Below are 23627 nucleotides of genomic sequence, written 5' to 3' on the forward strand. Positions count from 1 at the left end.
ACTTTAGTTTGAAAACATCCTAAAAGCACTACATGTTTACTAGTTTCTCCCGCCCCAAAGTTTTATGTCTTTGGTGTCATATTATGCATCTTTTTCTTTTGTGTGTCCATTAACTAATAACTTTAGAGATGGTAGATTTGACTACTTTTGTCTTTTAATATTCACTCTAGTTATAAGTGACTGATCCACTATCTTTATGTCTGCTTTTAACAGTGAGATTTTTTTCCTTTCATAACTTCCTTCTAGTTATGGCCTTTTCTTTTCCATTTAAATAAGTCTCTTTAGCATTCCTTGTAAGGCTGGTTTACTGGTGATGAACACCTTTAATATTTGTTTGTCTGGCAAATGCTTTGTCTTTCCTTCAATTGTGAATGATAACCTTGCCAAGTAGAGTATTCTGGGTTGAAAGGTTTTCCCTTCAGCACTTTGACTATATTATGCTATTCCCTTCTGCCCTGCAGAGTTTCTGCTGAAAAAATCAGCTGAGAGTTACACACAAGGGAATACCCGTAAGACTAGTTGATTTTCTCTTGCTGCTGTTAAGATTCTCTCTTCATCCTTAATTATTGTCATTTTAATGGTTATGTCTTAGTGTGGACCTCTTTGGATTCACTTGGGGCTCTTTGTGCTTCCTAGATCTGCATGTCTATTTCTTTCCCCAGGTTAGGGAAGTTTTCAGCTATTATTTCTTCAAATGTTTCTGCCCCTTTCTCCCTCAAGCATCCCATGCCCCCAGAATGCAAATGTTCATCTGCTTGTTGTCTCAGAGATCTATTAAACTATCATCATTTTAATTATTTTTTTCTTTTTGCTTTTCAGCTTGAATGATTTGCACTACCCTTCCATCCATTCTTTGCATTCTCTAATCTACTTTGATTCCCTCTAACATTTTTTTCCTTTCAATTGTATTCTTCAGGTCTGATGGGTTCTTTTTTATAGTTTTTTTTTTTAGATTCAAGTTTTTATTTACATTCTAGTTACTTAACATAGTGTAATATTAGTTTTAGAAATAAAATTTAGTGATTCATCAGTTACATTTAACACCCAGTGCTCAACACAAGTGCTCTTAATATCCATTACTGTTTTAACCCATCCCCCCACCCACCTCTTCTCCGGCAACCCTCAATTTGTTCTCTATAGTTAAGAGTTTGTTTTATTGTTTGCCTCTCTTTTTGCTTCCCTATGTCCATCTGTTTCATTTCTTATATTCCACATGAGTGAAATTATATGGTATTTGTCCTTCTCTGACTTATTTCGCTTAGCATAATACACTCTAGCTCCATCCATACTGTTGCAAATGGCAAGATTTCATTTTTTTGGATGACTAATGTTCCATTATATGTATGTATGTATGCATGTATGTATGTATATAAATATATAGACACACACACACACACACACACACACACACATTTTCTTTATACATTCATCAGTTGATGGACATTTGAGCTCTTTCCCTAATGTGGCTATTGTTGACAATGCTGCTATAAACATCAAGATGCATATATCCCATGAAATCAATATTTTTATTTCGTCTGGATAAATATCTAGTAGTGTAACTGTTATATTGTAGGGTAGATCTATTTTTAACTTTTAGAGGAACCTTCATACTGTTATCCAGAGTGGCTGCACCAGTTTGCATTTCCAACAATGTTAAGAAGGTTCTCTTTTCTCCACATCCTCACCAACATCTGGTGTTTTGTGTATTGTTAATTTTAGCCATTCTGACAAGTGTGAACTGATACCTCATTGTAGTTTTGATTTGCATTTCCCTGATGATGAGTGATGTTGAGTATCTTTTCCTGTGTCTATTAGCCATCTGGATATCTTCTTTGGAAAAATGTCTATTCATGTCTTCAGGCCATATCTTAACTGGATTATTTGTTTTTTGGGTGTTCAGTTTGATAAGTTATTTATAAATTTTGGAAACTAACACATTATCAGATATGTATGTTGCAAGTATTTTCTCCACTCTGTAGGCTACTTTTTAGTATTGCCCATTGCTTCTTTCCCTGTGCAGATTTTTATCTTGATGAAGTCCCAATAGTTCACTTTTATTTTTGTTTTCCTTGCCTCTGGAGATGTCTCTAGTAAGAAGTTGCTATGACTGATGTCACAAAGAGGCTGTGTTCTCCTCTAGGATTTTTGAGGGTTTCCTGTCTCATATTTAGGTCTTTCATCCATTTTGAATTTATTTTTGTGTATGGTATAAAAAACTGGTACAGTTTCTTTTTTTTTGCATGTTGCTATCTAGTTTTCCCAACACCATTTGATGAAGAGGCTGTCTTTTTTCCAATGGATATTCCTTCCTGCTTTGTCAAATAGTTGACCATATACTTGTGAGTCCATTTCTGGGCATTTTATTCTATTCTATTGATCTATGTGTCTGTTTTTATGCCAGTACCATACTGTCTTGATCACTACATCTTTGTAACATAAAGTCTGGAATTGTGATGCCTTCAGGTTTGCTTTTCTTTTTTAAGATTGATTTGGCTATTTTGCATCTTTTCTGGTTCCATACAAATTTTAGGATTGTTTGTTCTAGCTTTGTGAAAAATGCTAGGGATATTTTGGATCAGTTCTAGCAGGTTTTTGGTGGAATGTTTTGTTGGATTTTCCATACAGAGTATCATGTTGTCTGTGAAGAGTGAAAGTTTGACCTCCTCCTGGACGATTTGGATGTCTTTTATTTGTGTTGTTTGATTGCTGAGGCTAAGACTTCCAAAAATATGTTGAATAACAGTGGTGAGAGTGGACATCCCTGTCTTGTTACTGACCTTGGGGGAAGGCTCTCTGTTTTTCCCCACTAAGGATGATATTAGCATTGGGTCTTTCATACATAGCTTTTATGATCTCGAGGTATGATCCTACTATACATACTTTCTTAAGAGTTTTTATCAAGAAAGGATGCTGTATTTTGTCAAATGCTTTCTCTGCATCCATTGAGAGGATTGTGTGGTTCTTGTCCTTTCTTTTATTGATATGATGAATCATATTGATTGTTTTGTGGATATTGAACCAGCCCTGCATCCCAGGTATAAATCACTTGGTTGTGGGGAATAATTTTTTTAATGTGTTGTTGGATCCAGTTGGCTAATAACTTGTTGAAGATTTTTGCATCCACGTTCATCAGGAAAGTTGGTCTATAGTTCTCCTTTTTAGTGGGGTCTTTGTCTGCTTTTGGCATCAAGGTAATGCTGGCTTCACAGAAAGAGTTTGGAAGTTTTCCTTCCATTTCTATTTTTTGGAACAGCTTCAAGAGAATAGGTATTAACTCGTCCTTAAATTTTTGGAAATTTAATCTGGCCCTGGACTCTGGTTTTTAGGGAAAGTTTTGATTACTAATTCAATTTCTTTACTGGTTATGGGTCTGTTCAAATTTTCTATTTCTTCCTGTTTCAGAAGACATCCAGATGGCCAACCAACACATGAAATAATGCTCCACATCACTCATCATCAGGGAAATACAAATCAAAATCATAATGAGATACCACCTCACACCTGTCAGAATGGCTAACATTAACAACTGATGCAACAACAGATGTTGGTGAGGATGCAGAGAAAAAGGATCTCTTTTGCACTGCTGGTGGGAATGCAAACTGGTGCAGCCATTCTAGAAAACAGTATGGAGGCTCTTCAAAAAGCTAAAAACAGAACTACCCTACGACCCAGCAATTGCACTACTAGGTATTTATCCAAGGGATACAGGAGTGCTGATGCACAGGGGCACTTGTACCCCAGTGTTTATAGCAGCACTATCAACAATAGCCAAAGTATGGAAAGAGCCCAAAGGTCCATCTATGGATGAATGGATACAGAAGATGGTGTGTGTGTGTGTGTGTGTGTACACACAATGGAGTATTACTCAGCAATCAAAAAGAATGAAACCTTGCCATTTGCAGCTACATGGATGGAACTAGAGGGTATTATGCTAAGCTAAATTAGAGAAAGACAAATATCATATGACTTCACTCATATGAGGACTTTAAGATACAAAACAGATGAACATAAGGGAAGGAAAGCAAAAATAATATAAAAACAGGGAGGAGAACAAAACATAAGAGACTTATAAATATGGGGAACAAACAGAGAGTTGCTGGAGGGGTTGTGGGAGGGGAGATGGGCTAAATGGGTAAGAAGCATTAAGGAATCTACTCCTGAAATCATTGTTGCACTATATGCTACCTAACTTGGATGTCAAATAAAAAAATAAATTAAATAAAAATAAAAATAAATAAGTAAATTCTCAATCCAGATCTATTTTCTTGTGGTTCCAAATTCTGGCTCTGGACTAAAGGAGATGCTGGTTGGAATCTAAGCTTCCTCATTTACTGGTTAATTATGTGACTTTAAACTAGTTATCTTACTCTTCTAGAGTAACAATACTTCCTATGACTCTTAGGAGAATTCATGAGATAACACATGTGAATCACTAAGCATTTAATAAATGTTAGTTACTATCATTAAACTTAATGGTAGTAATTTATGGGAGTAATAAATACCCCCCAAAATACTGTCCCATGGATAGTTCTATCAACATATTAATATTTAGGATACTTATAAACATTACAATTCAATTAATTTTAGCATTCATTAGTTATAATATAACTTTAAAAATCTATGAAAATATAGAACTTTGTGTATTAAAACAGAAAACTTACTGATAGGACTCTCAAGTCCTGCTTCTAACTTCTTAAGCCACAGTAAAAGGTTTTGTTCAGTGATTGCCTGTTCTGAAGGAAATGCAAATACCTGGCCACCTGAATGCAGATTCACCACAACAATAAGAGGAAGGGGAGGCAGAGCATTAAAGTATGTCTGTAGGATTCCTCTTCCCGCAGGAGTATTCTTTCTGCAAAAGGGAGCAATTGAATATGTTAGTATTTCTTTCTATAATAAAATTATGAAAATAATAGTTTGTATAACATTAAACTTTAAATATAGTATCACATCATTAAGTTTATAAAAATATGCCCTAAAAACTAAGAGGTCTATAATTATGTTATTAGTAGTCAGATTCTTAAAGAAATGGGCACTGTGTTTCTCTCAGGAGAAAAAAAAGACAGTGATATTTTCATGAAAGCCAGTCATAGTTCAAAGATTTGTCAATTTAGGTTTGATATAATCAGTAGGTTCCTCCCAAAGTTGAGCTAAGTGTCTGATCACATGTCAACTCAAAAATTAAATGGTTACTAACTATAAAATAAGATACTTATAATAAATACTACAAATAAAATTGTTTTTCCTCAGATAAAAAGAGAAAGGGGTTAATTTAAAATTAAAAATACTTTTTAAAATTATGAACAAACATGGAAACCATAACTTTTAAGATACCCAGCTTTCCTGGGGCACCTGGGAGGCTCAGTCAGGTAAGTGTCCAGCTTCAGCTCAGGTCCTGATCTCGCAGTTCATGGGTTGGAGTCCCGTGTTGGGCTCTGTGCTGATAGCTCAGAACCTGGAGCCTGCTTCAGATTCTATGTCTCCCTTGCTCTCTGCCCCTCCCCCGCTTGCACTCTGTCTTTATCTCTCTCTCAAAAATAAATAAACATTAAACAATTTTTTTAGGGGCTGAAGCATGGAAGATGGTGGTGTAGGAGGAGGCTGGGCTCACCTCATCCTGCTGATCGCTTAGATTCCAACCCACATCTGCCTAAATAAGCCAGAAAACTGCCAGACTAGCAGAACAGACTCTCTGGAGCCAAGCGTAGACAAGAGGCCCATGGAAGAAGGTAGGAAGGGTGGAGAGGTGGTGCATGCTACAAGGACTGGTAGGAAGGAGTCAGGGCACTGGAGGGGGAGCCCGTGCAGCAAGGCAGAGCTCCCAAAGTCCGGCTCACAAAAGTAGAGGGGCCGGACTGTGTGAGTTCTGATAGCCAGAGGGACTTAATTTCTGGGATGTTAATAGTCAACAGCTCTGCTCTCCGAGAGCAGGGAGGGCAAGAGGATGCTGGGAGAGAGAGTTGTTGAGCCCTGGAAGACAGAGCTCAGCTGGGCAGGGAACAAAGGCAGAGGCAAACACCATTTCCCTCTCCCATCCCCCAGCAGAAATTCCAAAGGGAACCAGTTCCCGTCACCGAACTTGCTTGCACCACGCAAACACCCAACGCTGTGCTTCTGTGCATCCATCCCTCTGACGGGTCTGCCTCCCTCCCGGAGCTGCAGGGCTCCTCCTGCAGGGGGCCACCCATTGCAAAGCTAGGTAAGCCTGCCCCTCCTGCCCCTGTGCACCTTGTGGATCCACCCCAGCGAATATGCCCTTTGCCAGATCCCATCGAAGCAGCACCACAAGCCTGGCAGTGTGCAAGTAGCCCAGGCAGGGGCCACACCACTCCGCAGTGAGTCCTGACCCTGGAAGAGGGGAAGATAAGGTTCATACCAGTCTGACTGTGGCCCCAGTGGTGGGCTGGGGGCAGACATCAGGTCTGACTGTGGCCCTGCCAACCAACACAAGTTACTCCCTACAGCACAGGGGAAGTGCCCTGCAGTTTGGAGCTACTGCATGGACTACCCAAAATGACGAAACGGAAGAATTATCCTCAAAAGAAACTCCAGGAAGTAGCAACAGCTAACGAATTGATCAAAACTGATTTAAGCAATATAATAGAACAAGAATTTAGAATAATAGTCATAAAATTAATCACTGGGTTGGAAAAAACATAGAGGACAGCAGAGATCTATTGCTACAGATATCAAGGGACTAAGAAATAGTCATGAGATATTAAAAAATGTTATAAATGAGGTGCAAAATAAATGGAGGTGGCCATAACACGGACTGAAGAGGCAGAGGAGAGAATAGGTGAATTAGAAGATAAAATTATGCTAAAAGAGGAAGCTGAGAGAAAGATTAAAAAAAAATCCAGGAGTATGAGGGGAGCATTAGAGAACTAAGTAATGTAATCAAACAGAACAATATCTGTATCATAGGAATTCCAGAAGAAGAGAGAAAGAGGATGAAGGTATACTTGAACAAATCATAGCTGAGAACTTCCCTGATCTGGGGAAGGAAAAAGGCACTGAAATCCAAAAGTCACAGAGAACTCCCTTCAGATGTAACTTGAATCGATCTTCTGCACTACATATCAGTGAAACTGGAAAAATACAAGGATAAAGAGAAAATTCTGAAAGCAGCTAAGGGTAAACAGGCTCTAACTTATAAAGGAAGACCTATAAGACTAGTGGCAGCCCTACCTACTGAAACTTGGCAGACCAGAAAGGAATGGCCGGAAATCTTCAATGTGATGAACAGAAAAAAATATGCAGCTGAGAATCCTTTATCCAGCAAGTCTGTCATTCAGAAGAGAAGGAGAGATAAAAGTCTTCCCAAACAAACAAAAACTGAAGGAATTCATCACCACTAAACCAGCCCTACAAGAGATCCTAAGGGGGACTCTGTGAGTGAAATGTTACAAGGACCACAAAGTATCAGAGACATCACTACAAGCATGAAACCTACAGACACCACAATGACTCTAAATCCACATCTTTCAATAATAACACTGAATGTAAATGGACTCAATGCTCCAACCAAAAGACACAGGGTATCAGAATGGATAAAAAAACAAGACCCATCTATTTGCTGTCTACAAGAGACTCACTTTAGACCTGAGGACACCTTCAGATTGAAAGTGAGGGGGTGGAGAACTATCGATCATGCTACTGGAAGTCAAAAGAAAGCTGCAGTAGCCATACTTATATCAGACAAACTAGATTTTAAATTAAAGGCTGTAACAAGAGATGAAGAAGGGCATTATATAATAATTACAGGGTCTATCCATCAGGAAGAGCTAACAATTATAAATGTCTATGTGCCAAATATGGGAGACCCCAAATATATAAAACAATTCATCACAAATGTAAACAACCTTATTGATAAGAATGTGGTAACTGCAGGGGATTTTAATACCCCACTTACAACTATGGACAGATCATCTAGACACAGGATCAATAAAGAAACAAGGGCCCTGAATGATACATTGGATCAGATGGACTTGACAGATGTATTTAGAACTCTGCATCCCAAAGCAATAGAATATACTTTCTTTTCGAGTGCACATGGAACAGTCTCCAAGATAGATCACATACTGGGTCACAAAACAGCCCTTCATTAGTATACAAGAACTGAGATCATACCATGCACACGTTCAGGCCACAATGCCATGAAACTTGAAATCAGCCACAGGAAAAAAGTCTGAAAAACCTCCAAAAGCTTGGAGGTTAAAGAACACACTACTAAAGAATGAATGGGTCCACCAGGCAATTAGAGAAGAAATTAAACAATATATGGAAACAAATGAAAATGAAAATACAACAATCCAAACGGTTTGGGATGCAACGAAGGCAGTCCTGAGAGGAAAATACATTGCAATCCAGGCCTATCTCAAGAAACAAGAAAAATCCCAAATACAAAATCTAACAGCACACATAAAGGAAACAGAAGCAGAACAGCAAAGACACCCCAAACCCAGCAAAAGAAGAGAAATAATAGAGATCAGAGCAGAAATAAACAATATAGAATCTAAAAAAACGGTAGAGCAGATCAACGAAACCAAGAGTTGGTTTTTTGAAAAAATAAAATTGACTAACCTCTAGCCAGGCTTCTCAAAAAGAAAAGGGAGATGACCCAAATAGATAAAATCATGAATGAAAATGAAATTATTACAACCAATCCCTCAGAGATACAAACAATTATCAGGGAATACTATGAAAAATTATATGCCAACAAATTGGACAACCTGGAAGAAATGGACAAATTCCTAAACACCCACACTCTTCCAAAACTCAGTCAGGAGGAAATAGAAAGCTTGAACAGACCCATAACCAGTGAGGAAGTTGAATCAGTTATCAAAAATCTCCCAACAAATAAGAGTCCAGGACCAGATGGCTTCCCAGGAGAGTTCTACCAGACGTTTAAAGCAGAGATAATACCTATCCTCTCAAGCTATTCCAAGAAATAGAAAGGGAAGGAAAACTTCCAGACTCATTCTATGAAGCCAGTATTACTTTGATTCCTAAACCAGACAGAGACCCAGTAAAAAAAGAGAACTACAGGCCAATATCCCTGATGAATATTGGAGAACTGGACAGCAACATGCAGAAGACTGAAACTAGACCACTTTCTCACACCATTCACAAAAATAAACTCAAAATGGATAAAAGACCTGGATGTGAAACAGGGAACCATCAAAACCCTACAGGAGAAAGCAGAAAAAGACCTCTCTGACCTCAGTCGTAGCAATTTCTTACTTGACACATCCCCAAAGGCAAGGGAATTAAAAGCAAAAATGAACTATTGGGACCTCATGAAGATAAAAAGCTTCTGCACAGCAAAAGAAACAATCAACAAAACTAAAAGGCAACCAACGGAATGGGAAAAGATATTTGCAAATGACCTATCAGACAAAGGGCTAGTATCCAAAATCTATAAAGAGCTCACCAAACTCCACACTTGAAAAACAAATAATCCAGTTAAGAAATGGGCAGAAATCATGAATAGACACTTCTCTAAAGAAGACATGCAGATGGCCAACAGGCACATGAAAAGATGCTCAATGTCGCTCCTCATCAGGGAAATACAAATCAAAACCACACTCAGATATCACCTCACGCCAGTCAGAGTGGCCAAAATGAACAAATCAGGAGACTATAGATGCTGGAGAGGATGTGGAGAAACGGGAACCCTTCTTGCACTGTTGGTGGGAATGCAAATTGGTGCAGCCACTCTGGAAAACAGTGTGGAGGTTCCTCAGAAAACTAAAAATAGACCTACCCTATGACCAAGCAGTAGCACTGCTAGGAATTTACCCAAGGGATACAGGAGTACTGATGCATAGGGACACTTGCACCCCAATGTTTATAGCAGCACTCTCAACAATAGCCAAATTATGGAAAGAGCCTAAATGTCCATCAACTGATGAATGGATAAAGAAATTGTGGTTTATATACACAATGGAGTACTACGTGGCAATGAGAAAGAACGAAATATGGCCCTTTGTAGCAACGTGGATGGAACTGGAGAGTGTGATGCTAAGTGAAATAAGCCATACAGAGAAAGACAGATACCATATGTTTTCACTCTTATGTGGATCCTGAGAAACTTAACAGAAATCCATGGGGGAGGGGAAGGAAGAAAAAAAAAGAGGTTAGAGTGGGAGAGAGCCAAAGCATAAGAGACTCTTAAAACCTGAGAACAAACTGAGGATTGATGGGGGTGGGAGGGGAGGGTGGGTGATGGGTATTGCGGAGGGCACCTTTTGGGATGAGCATTGGGTGTTGTATGGAAACCAATTTGACAATAAATTTCATATATTGGAAAAAAATAAAAAAAATAAAGGAAATAGAAGCAGTATAGCAAGGACACCCCAAACCCAGCAGAAGAAAAGAAATAATAAAGATCAGAGCAGAAATAAACAATATAGAATCTAAAAAAAAAACTGTAGAGCAGATCAATGAAACCAAGAGTTGGTTTTTTGAAAAAATAAACAAAATTGATAAACCTCTAGCCAGGCTTCTCAAAAAGAAAAGGGAGATGACCCAAATAGATAAAATCATGAATGAAAATGAAATTATTACAACCAATCCCTCAGAAATACAGCAATTATCAGGGAATACTATGAAAAATTATATGCCAACAAGCTGGACAACCTGGAAGAAATGGAAAAATTCCTAAACAGCCACACACTTCCAAACCTCAAACAGAAAGAAATAGAAAACTTGAACAGGCCCATAACCAGCAAAGAAATTCAATCAGTTATCAAAATCTCCCAACAAATAAGAGTCCAGGACCAGATGGCTTCCCAGGGGAGTTCTACCAGACGTTTAAAGCAGAGATAATACCTATCCTTCTCAAGCTATTCCAAAAAAAAAAAGGGAAGGAAAACTTCCAGACTCATTCTATGTAGCCAGCATTACTTTGATTCACAAACCAGACAGAGACCCAGCAAAAAAGGAGAACTACAGGCCAATAACCCTGATGAATATGGATGCAAAAATTCTCAACAAGATACTAGCAAATCGAATTCAACAGCATATAAAAAGAATTATTCACCATGATCAAGGGGGATTCATTCCCAGGCTGCAGGGTGGTTCAACATATGCAAATCAATCAATGTGATACATCACATTAATAAAAGAAAAGAACCATATGATCCTGTCAATCGATGCAGAAAAAGCATTTGACAAAATTCAGCATCCTTTCTTAATAAAAACACTTGAGGGGCACCTGGGTGGCTCAATCGGTTGAGCGTCCGACTTCGGCTCAGGTCATGATCTCACAGCTCGTGAGTTCGAGCCCCGCGTCGGGCTCTGTGCTGACAGCCCAGAGCCTGGAGCCTGCTTCTGCTTCTGTGTCTCCCTCTCTCTCTGCCCCTAACCCACTCACATTCTGTCTCTGTCTCTCTCAAAAATAAATAAACATTTAAAAAAAAAAAAAAAACACTTGAGAAAGTCGGGATAGAAGAAACATACTTAAACATCATAAAAGCCATTTATGAAAAGCCCACAGCTAACATCATCCTCAATGGAGAAAAACTGAGAGCTTTCCCTTGAGATCAGGAACACGACAGGGATGTCCACTCTCACCACTGTTGTTTAACATAGTGTTGGAAGTTCTAGCATCAATGATCAGACAACAAAAGGAAATCAAAGGCATCAAAATTGGCAAAGATGAAGTCAGGTTTTCACTTGTTGCAGATGACATGATATTATACATGGAAAACCCAATAGACTCCACCAAAAGTCTGCTAGAACTGATACATGAATTCAGCAAAGTTGCAGGATACAAAATCAATGTACAGAAATCAGTTGCATTCTTATACACTAATAATGAAGCAACAGAAAGACAAATAAAGAAACTGATCCCATTCACAATTTCACTAAGAATCATAAAATACCTAGGAATAAACCTAACCAAAGATGTAAAAATCAGTATGCTGAAAACTATAGAAAGCTTATGAAAGAAATTGAAGAAGACACAAAGAAATGGAAAAACATTCCATGCTCATGGATTGGAAGAATAAGTATTGTTAAAATGTCAATACAATCTACACAAAGCAATCTACACATTCAATGCAATCCGAATCAAAATTGCACCAGCATTCTTCTTGAAGCTAGAACAAGCAATCCTAAAATTTGTATGGAACCACAAAAGACCCCAAATAGCCAAAATAATATTGAAGAAGAAGACCAAAGCAGGAGGCATCACAATCCCAGACTTTAGCCTCTACTACAAAGCTGTAATCATCAAGACAGCATGGTATTGGCACAAAAACAGACACATAGACCAATGGAATAGAATAGAGAACCCAGAATTGGACCCACAAAAGTGTAGCCAACTAATCTTTGACAAAGCAGGAAAGAATATCCAATAGAAAAGACAGTTCTGTAACAAATGGTGCTGGGAGAACTGGACAGCAGCATGAAGAAGAATGAAACTAGTCCACTTTCTTATACCATTCACAAAAATAAACTCAAAATGGAGAAAGGACATGAATGTGAGACAGGAAACCATCAAAACCCTAGAGGAGAAAGCAGGAAGGAACCTCTCTGACCTCAGCTGCAGCAATATCTTACTTGACACATCCCCAAAGGCAAGAGAAGTAAAAGCAAAAATGAACTATAGGGACCTCATCAAGATAAAAAGTTTCTTCATTGCAAAGGAAACAATCACCAAAACTAAAAGGCAATGGACAGAATGGGAAAAGATATTTGCAAATGACACATCAGATAAAGGCTAGTGTCCAAAATCTATAAAGAACTCACCAAACTCCACACCTGAAAAGCAAATAATCCAGTGAAGGGGCAGAAGACATGAATAGACACTTCTCTAAAGAAGACATCCAGATGGCCAACAGGCACAAGAATAGATGCTCAACATCACTCCTCATCAGGGAAATACAAATCAAAACCACATGGAGATACCACCTCACGCCAGTCAGAGTGGCCAAAATGAACAAATCAGGAGACTAAAGATGCTGGAGAGGATGTGGAGAAACGGGGACCTCTTGCACTGTTGGTGGGAATGCAAACTGGTGCAGCTGCTCTGGAAAACAGTGTGGAGTTTTCTCAAAAAATTAAAAATAGATCTACCCTATGACCCAGCAATTGCACTAGTAGGTATTTATCCAAGGGATACAGGAGTGCTGATGTACAGGAGCACTTGTACCCCAATGTTTATAGCAGCACTCTCAACAATAGCCAAATTATGGAAAGAACCTAAATATCCATCAACTAATGAATGGATAAAGAAATTATGGTTTATATATACAATGGAGTACTACATGGCAATGAGAAAGAATGAAATATGGCCTTCTGTAGCAATGTGGATGGAACTGGAGAGTGTTTTGCTAAGTGAAATAAGTCATACAGAGAAAGACAGATACCATATGTTTTCACTCTTATGTGGATCCTGAGAAACTTAAAAGATCATGGAGGATGGGAATGGGAAAAAAAAAGTTAGGGAGGGAGCCAAACCATAAGAGACTCTTAAAAACAGAATAAACTGAGGGTTGATAGGTGGTGGGAGGGAAGGGAAAGAGGGTGATGGGCATTGAGGAGGGCACCTGTTGGGATGAGCACTGGGTGTTGTATGGAAACCAATTTAAAAATGAATTTCATATTAAAAACATTTTTTTTAGGGGCGCCTGGGTGGCTCAGTTGGTTGAGTGTCTGACTTGAGCTCAGGTCATGATCTCACGGTCCATGAGTTTAAGCCCCACATCAGATACTGTGCTGACAGCTCAGAGCCTGGAAACTGCTTCAGTTTTTCTGTCTCCCTCTCTGCCCCTCTCCCGAGGCACTCTGTTTCTCTCTCTCTCAAACATTAAAAAAATTAAAAAAAATTTTTTTTTAAGATGCCCAGCTTTCCTGAAACATCACATTCCACATTGTGGAAAATAGTGTTTTACTGTGAGATACCTACAAAGATAATTACCCTGGGGGAAATCTGTCTTAAGCAGTAGACTGTCAGTGAACTCTTCATAGAAAAAAATGTACACTGCCTCATTCTTCTAATTTTTCAAATAAATTAAAAATGAACTTTTCATCTAATGCATTTGAACAATGGATAGTGTGTAGATATGTGAACTGTGTTCACAGACATTAAATGTACACTCACACTCTTTCCCTCTCAAAATAAATAAAAATATAGAAAAAAGAAAGGAAGAAAAATGCCAAAGTATCACAATGTTTATTTTTCTGTATTTGCCAAATTTTCCTCAATGGACATGAATTAATTTTTTTTTAAGTTTGTTTATTTTTAGAGAGAGAGCGCACAAATGAGATAGGGGCAGAGAGAGAGAGAATTCCAAGTAGACTCCACAGTGTCAGCACAGAGCTCGATGCCAGGCTCAGTCTCACAAACCATGAGATCATGACTTGAACCAAAGCCAGACACTTAGCCCGTTGAGACATGCAGGGACCCAAATTACTTTAAAAATGAGAAAAATTACTATGTCTCAAAATCTGCATGACATGAAAGCAAAGGCAACAAAAGTAAAATAAATAAGTGGGACTACAACCAATTAAAAAGCTTCTGCATATGGGTACCTGGATGGCTCAGTCGATTGAGCTTCTGACACCTGATTTGGGCTCAGGTCATGATCCCAGGGTCAAGGGATTGAGTGCCAAGTCAGGCTTTGTGCTGAGCATGGAGCCTGCTTAAGACACTCTCTCTCTCTCTCTCTCTCTTTCTTTCCCCTACTCGCTCGTTCTCAAAATCTTCTATAGACAAAGGAAACCATCAACTAAAATAAAAGGTAAACTTTGGAACGAGAGAAAATATTTGCAAATCACATATGTGGTAAGGGGTGAATATCTAAATGAGGGAAGAACTCACATAACAGCAAAAAATACCAATAATCCAATTAAAAATGGGCAGAGGAACTGAATAGACATTTTTACAAAGAAGACATAAAGATGGCCAAAAGGTACATGAAAAGATGTTCAAGATGAGTAATATTAAGGAAATTCAAACCAAAACCACAATGAGATATCACCTCAAACCTGTTAATATGGCTGGTATCAAAAAGACAAACGATAACAAGTATTGTTGAGGATGTGAACAAAAGGGAACCTTCAAGAACTGGTGGTAGGAATGTATATTGGTGCAACCACTGTTGAAAACAGAGGAGGTTCCTCAAAAAATTGAAAATAGAACTACCATATGACCTAGCAATTCTACTTCTGGGTATGTAGCTAAAGGATATAAAAACAAGACAGTGAAGAAATACATGCATTCCCATGCTTATTGCAGCATTATTTGCAACAGCCAAGATACAGAAACAACCTAAGTGTCAACAAATGAATGGATAAATATGGAATATTATTCAGCCATTAAAAAGAAGAAAATCCTGCCATTTGCTACAACATGGATGGACTCAGGGCATTCCACCAAGTGAAATAAGGCAGACATAGAAAGACAAATACTTCTACGTGAAAAGTCTAAAATAGTCAAACTCACAGAAACAGAAGAAAAGTGGTTGCTGGGCACTGGGGGTTGGGAGAAATAGGAAGAGGATGGGAAAAGGAACAAACTCTCAGCTACAAGATGAATAAGGTCTGATGATCTCATGTATAAATGGTGACTACAGTTGGTAATACTATATAGTTGAAATTTGCTAAGACAACAGAACTTAAATCTTAGTCCCCCTCCCCCCGAAAATTAAACATATATATATATATATATATATATATACATTTTTAAAGTCCCCTGCAATTACCACATTCTTATCAATAAGGTTGCTTATGTTTGTGAGTAATTGTTTTATATATTTGAGGGCTCCCGTATTCGGCGCATAGACATTTATAATTGTTAGCTCTTCCTGATGGATAGACCCTGTAATTATTATATAATGCCCTTCTTCATCTCTTGTTATAGCCTTTAATTTAAAGTCTAGTTTGTCTGATATAAGTATGGCTACTCCAGCTTTCTTCTGACTTCCAGTAGCATGATCGATAGTTCTCCATCCCCTCACTTTCAATCTGAAGGTGTCCTCAGGTCTAAAATGAGTCTCTTGTAGACAGCAAATAGATGGGTCTTGTTTTTTTATCCATTCTGATACCCTATGTCTTTTGGTTGGCGTATTTAGTCCATTTACATTCAGTGTTATTATAGAAAGATATGGGTTTAGAGTCATTGTGATGTCTGTATGTTTTATGCTTGTAGCGATGTCTCTGGTACTTTGTCTCACAGGATGCCCCTTAGGATCCCTTGTAGGGCATATATATACATTTTTAAATGTTTGATGTAATGAATATGTTACTTAGATGGAGGAATCCTTTCAAAATGTATACATGTATCAAATCACCACAATGTACACTTTAAATATCCTAAAATTTTGTCAATTACACCTCAATGGATCTGAAAAAAAAAATACCAGTCAACAAAATAAAATTCATCGTAGAAAAGAATTCAATCTAAAACAAGGTCATCTTTTAGTTACTAAAATATCCTGATAATAATATACTTACAGATTTAACCAGCAAGGGGTAAGTGAATCCAAGTGTTTCTCTTTTACCAGCGTCAATATTGTTTTTGTATACTGAGGATTTATGCTGCCATCACTGAATAAAATAAGTAATGGTTTCTGAAGTCTTAAATAAATGGGAAGGTTTTCCACAGTTATTTCTGGCTATTAAAAAAAAAAGAAAAAAAACATGGAAAATGATGAGGCATAAAATAGAAAATAATGTTCAGATCAATCATGCAAGTTTAGTCTATAAAATGTAATTAAAACATATTTTAAGTGGAGATTTTGCTTTACTGACTAAACCTGTGACTATCAAGAGCTTTTCATTTTTTTACAATTTTTAAAAATGTTTATCTTTGGGAGAGACTGACAGAGAGAAAGGGAGGGAGAAAGCAGGGTAGGAGCAGAGAGAGAGAGAGAGACACACACACACACACACAGAATCTGAAGCAGTCTCCAGGCTCTGAGCTGTCGGCACAGAGCCTGATGCAGGGCTCAAACCCACAAACCACCAGATCATAACCTGAGCCAAAGTCGGACGCTTAACCGACTGAGTCACCCAGGCACCCCTCAAGAGCTTTTTATTTAAGCCCACTTTATCTTAATGAATTATTTAAAAAAAAAAAAAAAGTACTAATTTCAAAATAACTTAAACTCCCTATTTTACAAGGATGTAACACTTCTAATAACTTCTTATGCTAAAATCTGGACCAGATTAGCCAACATGTGACATATGACAAACAAAACTCTTATTGTATCTAACATAAAATTTTTGAAAAAAGAAATGCTGATATTTAAAGATATCTTTCAACATCTATGATTCCTTAAAAATCTTATTTTGTTTCAATATTATAGATTTTAGTGTAATTAATATTATAAAAAAATATGTTTAAACAAATAAAAATATCAGTCTCATTTCTTTTCTTTTCTTTCTTTTTTTTTTTTTTTTTTTTTTTGGTTTAAGCTAAATACCAGGCTCTGGTATGTAGTTTTCCTTATTTAGTTCTCAGAGCCACTTTCCTCTGTCAATTCTCATTTTTCTTCTAATTCTTTCTCTTACACACTCAAAATCCTCTTCTTATACGTTCCTCTTTCATATCTTAGATCTTAGATCCTCTCTTCTCCAAATTTCCCTATGTTGTCTTCTTATATTAACTATCATCTTTCATCATCTCTCATCTTCTATATGAGTTCCATCCCCTCCATAAAATTGACACATCTCATCAGGCTAGCAGATCTCCTCACTCTGAACAGATTTGAAACATTAAGGGAGATAGAGCCACCTGAACTACAAAGCTCAAGATGTGATGCTGGATACTGAATCAAAAAGAACCAAGATACTTTACTTTCCCTGCTCTCAAAGAGCTCATACTTTAGAGGAGGAGACCGGTACACAAACTGCTATGATCCAAGAAAGAATTAACGTATGACAATAAAATTAAGCCAAGAAAACAAAGTAGGGAAGCTCATGGATGATTTCAGAAGTGATATTTGATCTGGTCTTGGGCAAAAACCAAGATCTTGACAGAAGAAGGTATGTGCCAGAGCCAGGATTCCAGATATAGGGAGCATTGTGGGGACAGGCAGAGAGGTGTGAAGGGATACATGCCATCTGGTAACAGTAGGAGTGAAGCATGCCAGACTTAGGCATGCAAGAGGCAAATGTGGCCATAAGACCAGATGGTAAAATGTCTTGGTAGGTTTCCTAACTCCCAGGAATACTGAGAAGATCTGGAATCAAATGAGTGACATGGTTAGGTCTGTTTTAGAAATATGACTAACTAGAATACACATTTGTGAAAAGACACACAGGTGACACATTTCAGGGAAGAAAGACCAAGAGTTCTGTGCGTTTAGGAGAAAAGATCAGAAACTTCAATTTTGGAATCATTAGCTGGTATAATGATAGTAGAAATTATGGGTATGGATAAAATTTCCTAAAGAAAAAACAGCGAAAGAAGAAAAAGGGGTTGAAGATGTAATTCTAGAGTGGCCAGAGGGTTGAAGGAGGTATCTGGAATTGCAAAAGCCAGAAGAATAGAGAATTTGGAGAAGGAAAAGCATTGTCAATGGTTTTGGTTGCTACTTACAGGAAAGGTCATCAAACATGGTAACTGGAAGGTGTCCTTTGGCTATTTGAGTATACAAGAGGCTCTAACTTATGCATAATAAAACCATAAAAAAGGAACTCAATGTATCTGAGAAAAGTGCTAGAACTATTTGTTCATGTTTAAATATGACAGCCTTGGATAGATCATTGCTCATGTAGTTAATTATCATGTTTTTCAGATTTGGGCATATTTCCCTGGCCTAATTTGTCATCAGGTTCATCATGCCATATAAAAAATGTTTACTGTCTGGTCATCCAGTCCTCTTCCCTATCCAGATGAAGAAACCAAAGTGTTTCTAGTACTTCAGTGCAGGCCAGGAGATGAGCTTGCAGCTGGCTGGCTGCTACGTACTCTCCTTTAAATCTCCCAACACAGAGAAGCTTTAAGAAATGTAACAACCACTTGAGGGTTTTAGAATTTATGGAAAGGTCATAAACTAAAAGCAAAACAATTTTTATTATAGCTGTTCAGTTTTTAGTTGAATGCTGCAAACCAAAACATTGTAAACTGAAATACTGCCACAATGCTTATCACATGTGCCTTAAAAATAAACAGATTCTGATAGTTGTTAAGTTTGCCCAAACTTTCTCAGCCATAAAGCATATAATCTTAACAAAAAAAATAGATACCAATTTTTATATATTACGCAAAGATGAAAGAGTAAAATGTTCAAATTTCCTCTTGTACAAAATAGGAATAAGTATTAGCAGCCTTAAACATATACACGCCCTCTGGACTAGCAATTCAAATTCTGTGAATTTACCATGATTATGTAATCATGGAAACACCCAAAGATTATCCTCAAGGTTGGTCCCTGAGTAAAACAAAACTAAAGACAAATATTCAACAACAGGAAATTAAACAAATTGTGGTTTTTTAGTACAACAGAATATTATGTAGATACTAAAAAAACATTATGTGTGTGTCTTCATTTCTTGATGGAAATATCTCTTAAGATAAAAAGACAATCACATATATACACATGGGTTTTTTTTTAAGTTTGGGAAAATATTTCCCCCAATTTTAAATTTGGTTAAAGAGGTTACAGTTGATTTCAATTTTCTTCTTTCATAGTTTTCTGTATTGTCTGGGAGAAAAAAAGGTAAAGGCTTATAATAATTCCAAAAATATTATACTATGTTTATGGCTAAATAAATATTCATTTAATATGTCATTGAAGACAAAAATGTTACTTTAATAATTTGGAAAACTACATCATGAAAATATTAATGATTTGACTAATTACAACCTGTAACTTGAATGGGGGAGGGAACAGAACCAATGCCACAAAAACACTTAATAAAGGCTACAGCCATTAATTTAACCTAAAATGTAATGTCATTTAGATCATCATGGCAAGAAACATAGTAACAGGAAGATGGTCATTATTTACTGCTGATTATAATGCTTATGTCACTTTAGAAATATAGAAAAGCATAAACTTGTTACATTCTAGCTATGTTTAATATAAATGCGAAAACAAGTGAAATCAAGAAATGCACGTTAAAAGTGTTATGCCCTTGAATCCACTATTTTCAAAGGAAGCACTGGAAAAGGCCTTTCATAAGACACTACTTTGTTCTAAAACTGTATAAATAAGAATCTTAGCTAACATTTGTTTAATGTTTACCAGTGGCCAAACACTACCCAAAACACTGTACACAGGTCTAATTTGGTTCTCATGATAAGTCTCTGCAGCAGGTACTACTACCAACTACATTTTACACATGTGGAAAGTGAGGCACAGAGAAGTTAACAAAGAGCCAGTAAGGAAACAAGCAAGGATTTAAGCTTAGGCAGTCTGACTCCCCAGAATCCATGTGCTCTATACCAAGTTTCAGCCTAGATTGAGTACTTCCTTCAACTAGCCATCAGCTACACTAGTCTCCACAATAAAAAAAATAATCCAAAAACATGTAAACTTTTGGCAGTGGACTACAGAAGCTATATCATAATGAGTGAACAAAACAGAGCAACCCAATGAATTTTCAGCTCATAAAACATCATGCCCTCTGCCAAAAAAAGCTGGAAAATTGTGTATTAAAATATACTATTTTTAACTCTTCTAGATTCTCTATTTCAAATAATATCCTTATTATAAAATATACTCACAAATGTCTCCAGTAATGCATTTGTCACTATTTGAACTATGTCTTGCACACGGGAGTTAGCGAATGGAATGCTCTCTACTTTGCCCTCTTTGTGTCTGGCCAGCAGCAGAGCTGGAAGTGTTGCCCCATATTTATTTGACCTGTGGAGAAACACAGTATTAAAATTTCCAATAAAATATAGCAAGTCATCAAAAACAAATAATTACACCAAGAGGTCAGATTGGGAGGCAGCAAATGAGAAGCCCTACTACTAAGGAAGAAATGAACTCAATTTGCAGGCAAATTTATCTTCTTTGTGAGGCTGTCTGAAGAAATTTAGGAGCCTTGACAACCTAGATTAAAAGAAAGCAACAGATAATAATCTAGACAGATTCTTTTTTTTCTAGACAACTTACTCATCAAGAAAATGTCTAAATAGGATTAGGAACATACTGAATGGTTCTCAATCTTTTTGGACTGCTCACCATACTGCTAAGCAAGGAGACAAGCATTTATTAGAAACCTACTATTTGCCAGGCACTCTTTTAGATGCCTTTAGTTTTCACTTAACCCCAGAACAGCCCTATAATGTAAGCCACTATCACCCCCATTTTATAGATGAAGAAACCAGGACTCAGAGAGTGATAAATGGCAGAGACAGGATTCAAACTGAGGTGCCCCAGATATAAACTCTATGCTCTCTCTACTGTAACACAGCCTAAATCTGCTCCTTCTTACCACTACTTTTGCTAACTAAACTAAAGGGAAATCACTAAACAGAAAAAAATGATTTCTGTAAAACCACCCCTGAAGTAGTCACATTTATATGATGTAAAAACTGATGCTAGAACCAAGTATAAACATTATAATATTATAAACATTAGTGGATAGTCCAGCCTTTAGATTACCTCTTAAGCTGATCAGTTGGTTATAAATAAAACATACTCTGAAAACTACTGGTCTAGCGCTTTGGATCTTAGTTAAATGCACAATGACAGCAGAACAGAACATAGTGGGTGACTATCCATGTGTCAGGTGAATAAGTCTCTTATTTCTTAAAGATCTGGAGTTCAGTATTTACTTTTCAAAAGTCATTGACTTCATGGGCAGAAATGGAGCTTGATCATCAAAAGTATACATCACCAGTGTTCATGATGGAAGATTTAAGCTCAGAAATCACAATTAGGAATACTATAATAAGCAAGATAAACTAGGGAGGGGGCTTACCAACTCCATCTGGACATGAAAACAAGCCATTAATGCAGAATGTGATATAGATGTATTACTGTATGTATTGTATATGTAATAATCTCCAAATGTTCAGTCCTTCATTCTGAGGCAAGTGAAATATCTGAGTTCCACATTCTACAAATAAAGCAACTTACATGGCTAAAAGAGCAACAACATGGGGAAATTCTCATTTTTATATATACCTTGGTGGCAAATCAAAACCTGGACACTTGAAGAAGTAAAATTTCCCCCAAAACTATGACAATTTCAGAGAACCAAAGTTGCAGATAATAGAATCCAAACCGGAAAAATTTTTATAGAAAGATAAAGTATTATGAATCCAAGGTTGCCCCAGTAGGGACTCTAGCCTAAAGCAAAAGAATATCTAAGAATTCTAAATAGCCAGATGCTGCTGCCCAGATCTTCTTACAAGGAAATTAAACATTTAATTAAAAATCAAAGTTAGTTATATTGCTGCCCTATTTTCCTTCAACTGTGTAAAAACTAGCAATGTATTATTTTGCAAACTTCTTCCTCTCTAAAATTAGAAGACCAATAAACTTACAGTATCAAAACATCTTCTTCAGAATAAATTCCAGTGATAACACATCCTCTTAGGTAGTTTCCCGCTTTGGTGAAATCTTCTTTTGCTATAAATACATAGACAAGACAAAAATCTGAAACCTTTAAAATTATGTGTGCTATTCAACCAATGGACAGATTTATAAATGATTGTGCTTTATTAGAAATTAATTATAAAGATAAATATTTACAGGTAGATCTTATATAACTTAGTGGTTCTAAAATCTGTGTTCTTTTTATGACATTTGATTACTATAGAAATGTAAATTGATATAATGCAATTATGGTTCCCTAAACAAATGTACTGTAAATGTGATTTATCAGATTTACAGCACTCTAATCATACAAAGTTACTGAATAAATATTTGTTGCTTTTTAATTTACACTCTAAGGTGGGTAAATAGAGTTGGTTGCCTTATATACAGTTTGGAAAGAGAAGGAGATATGTGAAATAATGTGTGCACTGTCATTACAAAATCTAAAAGTACCTATATATACAGAAAAAATAGAAGATTAGAAATTATAGTCCTTTAATAATGTCTGTGTTAGGATTCTGCAATTATGAGGGATTTGTATCTTTTTTTATTTCCTGTATTTTCTGTAATGTGTTTTTGTTACTTTTGAACCTTGATTAATTTATGCATCAGTCTTTTCTCATTTGTTAGGATATTTAAAAATTATTATTTCTATAGCATTCTGAATACAGTATCATAGGTAATAGTATATTCTGATTCATGTTAATGACTATCTTATAACCAAGAAGCAACTGTGAATTAAATACTTGCAGACCAATGAGAAAAGAGCAGAGGAAAACTTATATAAATGATGTGTTCTTGCCAAGTGAAGACCAAATGATAATTTAGCTCACTACAAGGAAGGTTCATGGCAGTTCAAACAGAAAATTCATGATGGAAGAATTGAGTCATAAAGCACCTCGTGCTCTGGACATGCTGAACCCAAAAGATCTGTACCTTAGCAGTCACGACTATATCTCTGGTGTGAGCATCAGCACTCTTACCATCAGGTAACCACAAGGTTATGTTCTCTAAAAAGGATGCATACTTTCCACAAGACTGAGAAACACTGCAGGAAAGCCAACTTACTAAAGTGGCACAGTCAGCTAGTAGGCAGCATTCAGAGCTATTTATAAC

General features: G+C 36.9%; 1 protein-coding gene across 5 annotated transcripts in view; it reads right to left on the reverse strand.

The window, feature by feature from the left end:
* The window catches only part of TXNDC16 (thioredoxin domain containing 16), a 136557-nt gene that overhangs the window by 17891 nt on the left and 95039 nt on the right, over positions 1 to 23627 (reverse strand). For 4 of the 5 annotated variants that reach the window (XM_019451808.2, XM_019451805.2, XM_019451807.2 and 1 more), the window contains 4 exons: positions 22460 to 22544; positions 20687 to 20825; positions 16465 to 16625; positions 4662 to 4852 (listed from right to left, as the gene is read on the reverse strand). In XM_019451808.2, the coding sequence (XP_019307353.1) occupies positions 4662 to 4852; positions 16465 to 16625; positions 20687 to 20825; positions 22460 to 22544 (576 nt within the window). The remainder of the gene's footprint in view (positions 1 to 4661; positions 4853 to 16464; positions 16626 to 20686; positions 20826 to 22459; positions 22545 to 23627) is intronic. The other variant, XM_019451809.2, reaches the window with a different exon arrangement.

The sequence above is a fragment of the Panthera pardus genome, unplaced genomic scaffold (genome assembly GCF_024362965.1).
Source record: "Panthera pardus isolate Hobbes unplaced genomic scaffold, ASM2436296v1 HiC_scaffold_24, whole genome shotgun sequence".
Lineage (NCBI taxonomy): Eukaryota > Metazoa > Chordata > Mammalia > Carnivora > Felidae > Panthera > Panthera pardus.